General features: G+C 43.7%; 1 protein-coding gene across 4 annotated transcripts in view; it reads left to right on the forward strand.

Moving 5' to 3' along the window:
• Positions 1-6909: 6909 nt before the first annotated feature.
• The window catches only part of Nrg3 (neuregulin 3), a 1062638-nt gene continuing 1055562 nt past the window's right edge, over positions 6910-13985 (forward strand). For all 4 annotated transcript variants that reach the window (XM_058581037.1, XM_046450261.2, XM_058581038.1 and 1 more), the window contains exon 1: positions 6910-7741. In XM_058581037.1, coding sequence (XP_058437020.1) covers positions 6910-7741 — 832 coding nt within the window. The remainder of the gene's footprint in view (positions 7742-13985) is intronic.

The following is a 13985-nucleotide window of genomic DNA, read 5'->3' on the forward strand; positions in this document are numbered from 1 at the left end:
AACAGAAAACAGCTTAGGCTACATTCCACAGCTCACTTTGTAGGCACACACCCAATGACAAAGACTTCCATTAGGCTCCACCTGCTAAAGGTCCACAGCATCTCTTAGCAGCACCTCTCTGAGGATGAAACTTCTATATATGGACTTTGGGGAGATAATCAGATTACATACAAATGATAGCAATATTCCATTCAGACTTCACTGGTTGCTAAACAACCTCAAAGGTAGCCCATGTTGTATCCAGCTTTTCTATTTAATGTCTATTTTCATTAAATAATACTTGCTACTATTTCTGAGGTGCCTTTCATATGCCAAACACAGCACTGGCCACATCACATGTGATATTTTTCAACTGTGCAACCACCTGCTAAAAGTTATATTCAAGCCTGATTGCCTCCAGAATCTCTGCTCTTTCCCCTTGACTGATGATTGAACTATGTAAAGAAAAAAATTCCTGGATCCAATACACAAAAGAGAGAGAGTTTGTAGAGCACTGAAAACCTCCAGAGACCACCAATAATTCTTAGAAGAGATTGTGAGTTGAGAAAGGAAACTCTAAGCTTATACTTATGACTTTAAGTATATTAATATACTTAAAGTATATATTAGAAAAAAAAGAGAAAGTTAGGGCCATGTTGAGTGTGGCAGCTATGGTGGCCAGGGTCTTAGGGACTGGCACCAAGGCTGGGTATTCTCTGAACAGTTTAGCAGGGAGTCCCCTTTGTGTCAGCATAAAGTAAACCAGTGAAGAATCCTGGAAAAATTTGTTTTCTCCCATAAAGTGATATGAAGGTTTCATGCCCAAATGGAAGAAAGCAGAATGTAGTTTTCCAGAAAACACAGGTGAGATGAAGCCAAAGTGTTATTTATACAAACACAAAATCACATCAACTCTTTCTGAGTGCAGCTGTTTTTCACTGCCTTTCTTAGGGATAATGAAGCTTGAGACAAAGATGTTTTTCCTTAGTCATGAGAAAGCATTTCTGAGAGGCAGCTTTGCATCTCCTCCATGCCTGCAGCTTCTCTCACTCTCACCCCCAACTAAGAGAGGTGGCAAATCTGTGAACCATCACATGGTCAGGTGGAATCCACTGTGTGGTCTGGAGGGAGGAAAAGAGAACCAGGAACTCCCCTCCTTTGTTTCAGACTGTGCTGAGAAGACATCTTGGATCTCACAAAGCATGGGGTCCTCTGAAGGAACTTGATTTGTGAATTGTCAAGATAAACTTCCACTTACTAGTCCTCCAATCCTAAATCATAAAAATAACAACAACAATCCAAAACAATAGAATTTTACTGTGTAGTCAGAAAAAATCGGAATCTGCCAGTGTTTGGTAGAAAGGCAAAAAAAAAAAAAAAATAACAAAGAGATCAAAAACCAGATAGACAAACAGCAAACGTAATTGTGAATGCCAAGAATGAAGTATCCACATGAATATGAGAAGGTAGAGGTAGCTGGAATTCAGGGTAAAAGTAAGTACTCAGACATGTGTCTAGGACATCAACATCCTTCAGTATTGATTCTCCAGTTCATTTCCACTTCTGTTTTCTGTGCTTGCCCTACTACATCCCTCTGGATACTATTGTTGTGGCATGGCTTCATGCCTTCAGGTGATGGCAAACACTTAACACACAGAGCCTCTCCTGCCACAGGTCACTTTGGCCAGCTCTTTGACCTGAGTTTCCTAAGGTTGTGTGAGTGAGTACCCCAATCCAAAGAGGATCTACCTAATACTTCGGGTTCCCTGAGTCCCCTCTCACTGTACTTAAAATAAGAGAGCTGTGTACTTGTGCTCTTCCTCCTTTGAACTCAGATCACGGTTCTGCTAAAGAAATGCTCTTCATGAAAATCCTCCTTCCATACATCCAGTCCTTAGTTAACCTATTTTGAAATTTAGATTATCTTCTGGCAACTCCTGCTGAAATTTCACATCTATTTTTTCTTAGCGCCTCTTTCAAAACTTCTAATTCCACATCCTGCTATAGAGTAGTCAGCATTTCTTAATTTATGATAGAGCAATTTGGCAACATTCCAAATTCCTTAAGCCTTTGAATATTGTTACAATCATCTTTTGTGACTAGGATACAGTTAGAATGAAAATTCTTTATTTTTGCACTTTCTAAGTTTTCCTTTGTATAGTTCATGTATCTTATTGTTCATTTTATTTACATTGGATTGCAATTCATAAATCCTTAAAGTCAAGAGGTTATGAATAGTGCAATCCATGCTGGGGGAATTTTCTAGTACATTTTTGTGTTGATTGTTTACATCAAGAGGCTTCAAGAGCACACAAGAAACCATAAAAATTAGGTGACTTGTTGACACCTGAGAAGAAAATAATCAGCTTTTCATTTTAAATAGCCACCAGAATTACAACAGAATGCATGTTATTCTATTCACAGCACTGGACAAAACCAAGAAAGAATGAGGAAATAGGTAACCATATGGAAGAGGGTGAACTTTATCCAGTGTCTCATATTTACTCTGTGAAATGAGTTGAGGTTTCACACGGACTATATACATGACTCCAGTAGACATTAAAAATAATATTAGGGGCTGGGGTTGTGGCTCAGGGGTAGAGAACTTTCCCAGCATGTGTGAGGCACTGGGTTCGATCCTCAGCACCATATAAATACAAATAAATAAAATAAAGTTCCATTGACAACTAAAAAATTTTTTAAAAAATATATTAGTACTTTGCAGGACAGACTTTTTTCAGAGCCAGGGATTAAATTCAGGGGTGCTTAACCACTGAGTCATATTCCCCAGCCCTTATTGTTTGTTTTCAATTTTGAGACAGGGTCTCACTAAGTTGCTTAGGGCTTCCCTAAGTTGCTTATACTGGCTTTGAACTTGTGATCCTCCTGTCTCAGCCTCTTTAGCTGTGGGGATTACAGGCGTGCACCACTATGCCCAGCGGACAGACTGATTGCTAAAGTGACTACACTACCCAGAGAATCCTGTTTATTAAAAAAAAACAAACAACAACAACAAAAAAAAACGCCCTGGTCATTGTGTCAAGTTCTCATGGCAATGGAGGGGATAGTAAGTTGATTAGGGATATTGGGATTGGAGAAGAGAGGTCCTGTATAATCATGCAGATTAGGCAAGTTCTTCGTGGTCCAAAACTGCACATTTTTGGATATACTACAAATTTATCTGTTTTGGTTGTTAACTGTGAGTCTTTCCCACTACGATAGAAGCTTCAAGAAGGTAGCAACCTTTATTTTGTGTTCTCTTATATCTCCGTGTCTGTCACCCAATTTTTGGAAATTTTCTGTATTGAATGAGGTAAAAAGAAACAGTGAGAGAATTGGAAGGCAAATTTTTTAGCTCAACATGAACTGTTTTTACATGATATGTACTATGGACAGGCGGGGTGGTCTTCCCCAGGAAGTGACATCCTCCATACAGCTCCATTGGAATTAAAATGACTTTTGTGCTGGGCATTTTATGGGATCACAGATTGGATGTGTTTGGCCACTAATATCATTTCATCTCTGTGGTTCTAAACATGAGACTTCATCAAAGGTTTTTCATGTTGAGGTCCTAGACAATCATGCCATAAAGACAGAAGGTAAATGACTTGACAACCAACTGAACTTGGTGTATGGAGTGGAAAGGATTCAGAGCCTCTCAGTCTGGAAATTTTGATGCCATTTTACAAAAAAAAAAAAAAATGAATTGTAGTAGAATAACACATACAGCTGCCTCTTTTTAGAAAGGTATCTGATAATGGTGCTTAAATAGTCCCTTTAGCTATACAATCTCATATACTTGGTATAGTATGTAGGTATAGCAGTTCCATTTCACAACTGAGGAAACTGGCTCAAAGTGATTTTATAGCTATTAAGGGCATAACTCTGACATGGATTTTTGTCCTAATTCGAAGCTAGATGCTCCTAATCCAGTGTTTTGCTTCAGTAAGCTGTGAGTCACTGGAATGAGACTCCTCCTTACTGGGGGACTTTTGAACTGGCAGCTCATGAGCAGTGATAGCCCACCACTTGTCTCTTGTCTCCACTGTGGACAGTCCCTCCCCAATTCCAATTTCAGTCCTTACTACCTGCTACCAGAAAGCCGCACAGTACAACCACAATTTAATGTTTATACTAGCCAAACATTCTTGGATGGGCTGGTAAAATCCATTCCCCAATAGAAAACTGTCAAAGCAATGGGCTCTTTTTTACCCCCTCCAGTGATGATGCCTTGTGAAAGCAGCTAATGATTGGTAGTTGGGTGCAGTGGCTTGGGATCCAGGAGAAAATGAACTCAACGGGAACCATGAATAAGCTGTTAAAGCCAGGTGGAAATGAGAAGTGGAGGAAATTTGGAGAAGTAGATGAAGAAGGCATTGGGGAGCACTGAGAGGACAGGGAGTGAATGTGGTTGAATCATGGTTTCAGGAAACCAAGCATTTGCCCAGCTGAAGCATTACAACACCCCTCTTTGCACACTGCATTTATTCCAGTGGGCAGGGATGAAGAGAGAGACCACAGGAATACTGAGGGAAAAAAGAAGTACACTAGGAGTACTCTGGAAAAGTGATTTTCTGTCTCAAATATGTGACAGCAATCTACTGCAGTGTAGGGACATTTTGATTTGCTATGTAGGAAAGGTTGAGAGTAAATGCCCAGCACCTACAGAAGGTGGGGACTGGATCAATTTTTGACTTAAGAGGACAATGCCTTGCATTAGAAAGTTGAAGGAATGTGGATTCAAGAGATTCTGGCCTGTTTTCTTCTTTTACTTGCAATTTTTAGAACCACAATTCAGCTCTACTGTATTAGGGCATGTTCCATCAAACTAAAAATCAAAAGCTTTCCTATGCGAGAAGTCTCAATGTTATAGCTGAAAAAGGTGACAGTCATATTACTGCCACCAAAAATAATTTATTAACTGTGTCTGTACAAAGAACTCTGTAGGCACAAAACCCCAGGGGCTTCCTGATTCAATGCATCCTTTGCTCTCTGCCATCTCCTCAAGAGTGCCATTCCCCTCTTCACCTGTGAATAAAATGGATACCGCATGAAAACTTCATTTTGCTGAGAGTATGACAGGACAAGAGGACGCTGGCTCCATCATCTGCTCCATACAGTGCTAGGGAAGTGTACTAGGACACTGCCATTCTCAACCTCACCTTTTTGGCACTTGTGAATAAAAACATCTCTTAGGTTTCTACTTTCGACTAGGAAATACGGCAAGAGTTGGCAAGCAAGGTTTTGCACCATCATCATATACCATGCTGATAATGCTCTTCACTCTTCTTTCCTTTCTATGCCACCCTGATCGCCAGACAGGTACCACGTTGCACCTGAGATACAGGCACACAGGTGCCTGCCTACACCAGGGAAAGAACCGGCATCGGAATTTCAGAAAACCAACCCAAATCGTTTTTACATTTTTCTCTCAAATGTGCTAGTCTTGTGACGCGTGTACCTGTGCGCACATCTACATTTAAAGAAAAAAATCATTTTTTTAAGGCAAGTTATAAATGGCTTGGAGAGATCTGACAGGTCTGATCGCACAAAGGTCGTCTGCTTCACCAGCATTCCTCTCAGGAACTCAGAGGCAAAGGTGGCTCTGCATCCCGCACCCATGGCACGCAGTTAGGCAGCGGATTGCACAAGCACCCTCCCACCCGTACACGCCCCCAATCGTTCGCCCCGCAGAGTCAGTCTCTGACCCCCACTGGATCCGCGCAGGAGACCTTCTCACAATCGGTCGGGAACTGCTTTTGCCACACATCGCCAACGGGGTTTTGCTTGGATCATTTATTTATCTTTTGTGCATTAAGAAACCACCATTAGGTGTTGGTGGGAGGTGCTATTCTGCCCGAATCCCAGCCCGTCCGCCGCGATTCCGCACACACACCCGCACCCGCCTGGCTGTCAGAGCCTGCCTGGAACCGCCTTTGGCCCGGGATCTGCCTCGCTCGGGACCCCCTGACGCGTTCTCCCGCTTTTTGCTCCCCAAGCTCGACCCGGCAGCGGCGCCTTAGCGTGATTTTGAATTCTCTGCCTGCTTGTTGGGTTGCTCCCGCGGGCACCCCCTTGCGCCCCCGGCCCTGGTCGTGGCACTGGCAGCCTCACTCGCTGGAGTTTGACTCTCCGGCGGCGGCGGCGGCGGCGGCAGTGTCGGCGCCGAGCCGCGGGCGGCGGGAGCGAGGCGAGCCCGGCCGCTCGCCCTCCGCGCTGTGCTCGGATTGGTCTCTCCCGGAGAGTGCTGGCCGAGGGTTGGCTGTGGGCCGGCTGAAGAACAGGTGCACCTCACCGCCCGGGCTCGCCGAGCAGCCGCCGAGGAACGCGGCGCGCCGGGCTAGGCAAGCGGCGCCAGGCCGGCCCCCTGTGTCGGAATGCGGTCCACCGGCGCCGGGTACCCCGCGGCCAGCCCGCTCGGCCTCTGAAGGCTGTGCGCGGCCCGGCGGCGGCGCGGGCGGGCGCCCCAGGGAGCGGGCCGGGCGCGGCGCCCCGAGGATGCCGGCGCGGCTGGAGCGCACGCAGGCGGCGGGCAGCAGCAGCAGCGGCGGCAGCGACAGCAGTAGCAGCAGCAGCGGGCGCGGAGCCCCGGCGCGCAGGAGGCCGCTTGGCGGGCTGCAAACGCGCCCCACCGCTCCCTGACCGACCGGCGGCGCCGGGGGGCCGCTCTCGCCCCTCTTCCGCGATCCTCACCGCCCCCTCCCCGGCCGCGTCCCCTCCCCCGCTCCTCTCCTCCCCGCCCGCCGCCCGCCTCTCGGGGGGAGGGGCGTGGGGGCAGGGAGCCGATTTGCATGCGGCCGCCGCGGCCGCTGCCTGCGCCCGAGCCCGCCGCCGCCGCCGGAGCCCGCGCCCGCGCCCGCGCCCGGCCCGCGCGGCCCCATGCCTCTGGCGCGGCCCTCGGGGGGGCGAAGGTGAAGACCGGCTCCTAGGATGAGTGAAGGGGCGGCCGCTGCCTCTCCACCTGGTGCCGCTTCGGCAGCCGCCGCCTCAGCCGAGGAGGGCACCGCGGCGGCTGCGGCGGCGGCGGCGGCGGGCGGGGGCCCGGACGGCGGCGGCGAAGGGGCGGCCGAGCCCCCCCGGGAGTTACGCTGTAGCGACTGCATCGTGTGGAACCGGCAGCAGACGTGGCTGTGCGTGGTGCCTCTGTTCATCGGCTTCATCGGCTTGGGGCTCAGCCTCATGCTCCTCAAATGGATCGTGGTGGGCTCCGTCAAGGAGTACGTGCCCACCGACCTGGTGGACTCCAAGGGGATGGGCCAGGACCCTTTCTTCCTTTCCAAGCCCAGCTCTTTCCCCAAGGCCATGGAGACCACCACCACAACCACTTCAACCACGTCGCCCGCCACCCCCTCCGCCGCCGGCGCCGCCTCCTCCAGGACGCCCAACCGGATTAGTACTCGCCTGACCACTATCACGCGGGCACCCACTCGCTTTCCCGGGCACCGAGTGCCTATCCGGGCCAGCCCGCGCTCCACCACAGCACGGAACACTGCGGTCCCCCCGACGGTCCTGTCCACCACCGTCCCTTTCTTCAGTAGCAGCACGCCGGGCTCCCGACCCCCAGTGCCAGGAACCCCCAGTACCCAGGCGATGCCCTCCTGGCCCACTGCGGCATATGCTACCTCCTCCTACCTTCATGATTCTACTCCCTCCTGGACCCTGTCTCCCTTTCAGGATGCTGCCGCCTCTTCTTCCTCCTCTTCCTCTTCCTCCTCCTTCTCCACCACCACTACACCAGAAACTATCACCAGCCCCAAATTTCGTAAGTAAACACGCTGTCTCAACTATAATTTACTACCGAGTTTCCTTTCTGCTCTCCTGCAGTCTTTCCCCTTAACTGCCTGTCTTTAACACCCCCCTGCCCCTCCCCGCCATCCCAGGTTTGGGGCAGAGCATGGAAGATGGTTCCAACTGGTCACACGGAGGGTAAAGGCGTCGGCCTGTTGTGGGACTGTGTGTGGAGTCCAGGGGATGAGAAAGGGAGGGAGATCCTCAAGCTCCACCGGTCCTACTTTAGTGGGTCCCAAATGAGAACCGATTTCCCAACTCCTTTCAAAGGGTTAACTCCAGTGTGATCCCTTCTCACTGCAGACCTGCCGGCGAGCTCCCGGATCCGGTTCCTTTAGAGGGTTAGGGAGGGAGGGTGGGCCTTCCCCAAAGCTCCCAACCCTTTCCCCGCCCGCTGCTGGGAAGGAAGGGGACAAAAGCACTCGCAAATTGACCAAGGATAAACCACAAAGGGAAGTTATGTCCCATGGGGAATGGCTATTTGTTGGGGGTGTTGGTAGAATGTAGGGAAGACGCTTCCAGTCCAGGCGGGGACCTGGAAGGGTTAATTAGAAACCATTGGGGGAGGTAGGGAAAGGAGGCGATCCTAGGCGAAGGGCTAAACTGATCACCCCTCAGCCTTTCGGTAGCCATTCCAAGGTACAGAAATTGATTGCTGGATCCTGTGTCCACTGACTGTGAGTTAACTAGAAGGATATATGAAAGGAGCCCTGCAGAGTTGCCACCTCTAGGGTTCTAAGGTCCTGTGGAAAGAGAAAGGTTCCCCCCCACCCCAATACACACTTCTGCCAAGCGTTAGCTTTTGTTCCTTTCCCAAAGGTGGGGTGTGAACCTCATCTCCTCTCAGTTCCTGTAAAATATAGGCGGTCTGGGACAGAGTTCTCTGCACTGGAGGGTGAGAACATCCAACGCTTTTGAAACATGTCACCCTTAGGAGGTAGCATGTTCATCCTGGGCGCAATTGGAGCCAGTACTGGCCAGATTAACCCGAAGCAAAACAGCATTTTATGTTTTGGAGGTGTATATTTTCTATTTTTATTAATGTTTTAGGTAGCTAATTGACCTCCCACCCCCACTCCTCACCTTATTCTTACTCTAAAGAATTCTCAGGAACCTTTTTTATCTGACTATTGATCAGGATATGGGAACAGTTTGTGCAACCTGTGAAGGTTATTTAGGACAAACCCCCAGCATGCCAGTTCAAGTTCTGTGCAAGTCTATTCTGCAAAAACTGTCAAGTTATGCTGTCTTGATACTGTATTTCTGTTTTGAGCCCTAACATCTGGGGAAAGAAAGAGTGCTCATCATTAACTCTTCCGTGCTGGTAAAAACACCCGGTTTGCTTTCAGTCATCTGGTAATTTTTCACATCACTTACCTGTGATCTTACCAAGGGTGTTATTTAACCCTTGAAACTTTTGTAAAAGATAGGATTTGTGTACTTGTTACTAAGTTCCAGAATCAAGTCCTTTTGCCTATAGTGTGCTATGGGGGGCGGGGGAGGCTAGCAGATGAATTGGGAGACAGGAAGGAAAGGGGAAGGAAGGAATCTGCCACAAGCCAGAATGGCAGTAGAGCCAGTAACTTGCAGCTCTTCTCTGCTTTGGTTGAAGCAGTAATTTCTAAGAGTACATCAGGAGGTGCTTAGAGACTCCTTTTAGCAAATCTAGCTTGAGTTTTGTGGAGGGATAAAGGATTTGCAAGTGTAGTATGAGCATATTCAATGGATTTAAAATAGGTGTCTATCTCTCTGGAAGACCCCAGATTTTTTTTTTTTAATCCTTTTGATGCAGTTGATATGAATAATGGAGTGTGGGTGTACTTCCCAACCTTGTGTGTATGCGCCTGTGGAGAGATGGCACATGATGGGGGTATTTCATGTTCTTAGTTGATTTGCTTTCATTCCATTCTTGGGAGGTCTTTAAAGAAAAGCCTAAGGTAATTATTTCTGCCTCTCTGTGCTCTCTTTCTACATCCTGTAGTAGGGAATGGCAGCCTTTTTAATAAGTAATGATTATTGACAGGGCTCTTTACCCCAAGGAAAAGAGGGGGAAAACCTGTAAATGGTGTCAGTGTTCACTAGACATATAAGCAGTATTTGCTTTATTTGTAATCTGACGTTTTCTCCATTTTAAACCTTTAACAAGAAGTTAAATCAGGGATAAAACCAAGTATGCAAATCCAGCAGAAACTGACCTGGTTTGCATACATCAACAAGGAAAATTTTAATGAAAGGTTTATTATATAGTTTCCATAAAAAATGTAAGTTTAAATACAAATTTTTGTATGGTAATTTAAAGAAAAAACATAGTTTAATTATTTTTTTTATCTAAGACTGCAGGATGATTAACAAAAGAACATAAAGATTTCATTCAAGGGATTATCAGCACTGCTGCTGTAGGCTGAATTATTGTCTGAATATCTGACATTCATATTTTTTTTACTTGTTTTGATTATGTCACTAAAGTTCCCTGGAGAGAAATTTCCTTTTTTCCTGGCTTCTGTTTTTCTTTTAAATGAAAGTCATGGATGGTGCTGTGGCACCTGAGGACAGATTCAGATGATGCTCTATTTTTGTGAGACTAACCCACAAATTCTTTAATGGCCAGAGTCTTGGCTCTTGAGTTGAACATCTCAAGGCTTAAAGAATAAATTTCTTTGTGTTCATCTTCGAGCAATCAGAAGGATCTTGTGTGTAAAGGCAGCATAGCTCTTTGAAGTGGAAGAAGCTTGTTCACTAAGAATAAACACACTTGCTAATGGATAATAGGTTCCTTGCAAGCAAAAACTATTTTTGCAGTGAGGAAGGTTCAGTGTAGAAGACTGTTAATAATTTTGTGTAGAATTGAAGAAAAAATGATTGCACTTATACAGCAGGAGGATGAGAGCTTAGAATTTGATTCTTGTTTCTTGAGCCATGATCTGGACCAAAAGTTTCCTGCATGTCCCTGAAATCTCTTGGTTTCTCTGTAGGCCAGTACTTGCCTTCCCTTCAGAATCTTTAAAGACAAATATCTTAAAAATATTGCTACTAGGTGATTATTTTTCTCAAAGTCTCTTTGAATAATTTTGTGTCTGAAGTGTAGGTTAGTTTTCAAATTTTTCAAGCTAAATGTAGGAACCTATGTAAGGGAGAACACTGACTTTTGTCCAGTATACAAACAGCCTTTCTGTTTTCTAGCATTTGAAATTGTATTTTTAAATTAGAAATATTTGCACAGAGTTGCTAAAGCCAGTGGAGTCTTAGAATTCTTTTACTCAGCTGAAAGCACTGCTTGGCATGTAAAAGGCCAGAGTCACCAGTTAAATTCAAGTACAAAGACAAAAAGCACCTTTTAATGGGCTATTTTTAGGGTCATATTTGGAAGGTTATATAGTTATTTCCAATGAATAATATTCCAAATATTGAATAGTATTTAGAAAAGAAATGAATGTAAATGGATCAGTGAAGTTTAAACAAGATATGGAGATAATTTTCATTTACTCAAGTCTATTTAAATAAAACTTTACCCAATCACACCTATTGCAATTTTTAAAAGCATTGATGACATCAGTAATTTTCCTGTTTATTCTTTCCAACATCTCCACTCCTTCACTTCAATAAGAATATTCTTGGTTCTTTTGTAAGCAGGCTCAGATGTAGTTCACTTAAATAAAGTTACCCTGAACCTGATGTTCTGTCTATATGAGTCAAGGCCTTCAAAGGAATTCCAGCATAGAGTGTACTGACCCCAATCATGCATAGTAGCCAAAGTGAGAATATTCAAAGCTGAAGATCAATATTTCTTATGCAATCCAGTTGTGAGCTTTTTTATGAGTGCTTGCTGCTATTTGAGTATGTTTTAATTTCCTTTGGCCTCAATGCTGGGATTATGGGACTTTTTTGCTTTAATCAGTTCACTGTACAGTTTTGCTCTTTGGATACTTAAGTTGAATTTCATAGTTCAACAATAGTAACAACAACAACAAAAATATTAACCACCACCACTACAACAACAGAACAAAACCAACCATAAAAACTAGCAAGGTTAGACATAGGTTGGCAAGACTATTTTGGGGGCTCTTTGAGTTTGGTCTTAATGCATTAAGACAAAGTGGTTTAAACTTTCTTCTTGAGGTGATTTTGCTAGTGAAGAGTCCCTTTTGAAGGATTGATTTGTGAATCCACATTTGTATTTGTGCTGTTTTCCTGGACAGACTTTAAAATACAGTGTTGATCCACAAATGTATAAGAAGAAAAAAAAAAATCAACAGAAATAAACAAATTTTGTCAATTTTTCTCACTGTTACTAAAGAGCTCAGCTTTTCTAAATCTAGACTGGGTCACAAGCAGAGGTTTTTTTTTTTTTTTTTTTTTTTTTTTTTTTTTTTTTTTTCTTTTCAGAGTTTGAATCAATGCCATTCTGGGCAATCCAGCGTGCATAGGAACAAAATCTCTCCTCCCTTGTGGATCTTCCCAGCCCTTCCTTCTGGTCTTACCACAATAAAAAGAAAACCGATTTTCAATTTATTTCTTTGGTAGAATTTTTTTTTCTCATAACCTCTCATATTCACTACCAAGCATATCTCAATATTCTATCTGGGTTGTCGAAAATGGAACATGAAAGTTGGCCCTGAAATATATAAGAGCAAGGGAAAAGTCATAAATCTAAGTCTTCAAAATGCTTTGGAATTGCTTCTGAATAGGACTGAAATTCATCTTGAGTTCTTTCAATCTGTTTTTATCTTCAGACCTGTGTATTGGGCAAGGCACAGCACTGGTGTTACCTTGACAAATACCACTGTTTTGAGATTCTAGAAACTCTACTCACCTACACCTAGGAAAGCTCCAGAACCAGGTACACAGTGAAGGCAGAAGGCAGGAAGGCACTCAGTTTGTAATGGACTCAGCTTTGTAATGTCACAGTGAAAGCATATACAAGAGTCGTTTCCTATTCATTTAAATTGTAACAAAGTTTGTTTTTTTTCCTTTCACTACTTGTTCACTGAAGATTTTATGCACTTTTGATTTTCTTAGACCTTTATTTCTTAGCCTGTAATACCAGCACTACTCAATAAATTTTCTTTGTCTTAATAACTTCATGTTGTTTCAAGTTATTTTAAATAAATTATCCCTTTGATAAGAAATGTTAGACTGCTTAAGTTGATATAGAAATTTTAAAATAATATTTGTTTAGGTAATTGCTTAAATGTCTTGGTGCTTTTTATTTTTAAAAAAATAAGGGTTCTATAAACTTGGTGGAAGACTAATAGCTATTTATTTTCCCACGTAGATTGGCTTACAAATCATGTAACTTTTGATGTCACTTATTATCTCATTCCACAACACAGTTGTATATTTGAACATATGCTATTATATGTGTTTATATAGTTGAATTTTCAAAATTCATGGCATGCATTATAATTTTTTACTTCATTTATTAAACATCTATTTGGAGGACTTGAAATGCTGGTAGTGAATTGTTTGATTTGAAAAGTTTATATAGTAAAATTTCCTTAAAAAGGAGAGTATTTACATAAAACTTAACCTAAACAGCATAAATTCTCTCATATCTTGACCTAAGGCCAAGACATTTTTCTGAGTATGTGTCTACTGGTTTAAGTTTAACATTTTTTAATGCCATATTTCTGTTTCTTCTTTAAAGACATTAATGAAGGAATCTGCATATGAATGCAGATTATTCACAGACATTATAATATATCCATGCCCTGGAAATCTTTCATCGTTTTTTTTTTCTCCATATCTTTTTTTCCCCAGAGTCATTTTCTTCTCCTCTTTTTCTTGTCTTCTTTCTCTTTCTCTCTTTTTTTCCTTCTTTCTTTCTAAAAATAAAAAACAACTCATCTTTTGGATTTTCTTCAAAATATCCAATTACATTTTTAAAGAAACCACAGTTACCTTTCATTCCCATAAATCATTGGTGTATATAATATTTTAACTAAATTTCAGTTAATTTGATAGCCAAAACAATTGGCATAAATAAGATTTTTACCCCAACTGATGTAGGTAATCAAATAACTCAACTGGTAGCTGCAGGGAGGTGCAGGCATTTTTGCATCCATCCTGGTGGCTATGTCCTGTCCTGGGTCATAGTTTCCTCTAAAGCAGTGGAGAAGGGAGGTGGTGACAACAAGTTGGTTAAGGAAAGTTAGTTCAAGAAATTGTCATCTCCAGTAGGTAACATTATTGAAAGTGGGTATTAGTCCTTACTATATTTG

Source organism: Marmota monax, unplaced genomic scaffold, assembly GCF_021218885.2.
Source record: "Marmota monax isolate L192 unplaced genomic scaffold, Marmota_monax_Labrador192_F-V1.1 WCK01_AAM20220418_F8-fsc00004, whole genome shotgun sequence".
Classification (NCBI taxonomy): Eukaryota; Metazoa; Chordata; class Mammalia; order Rodentia; family Sciuridae; genus Marmota; species Marmota monax.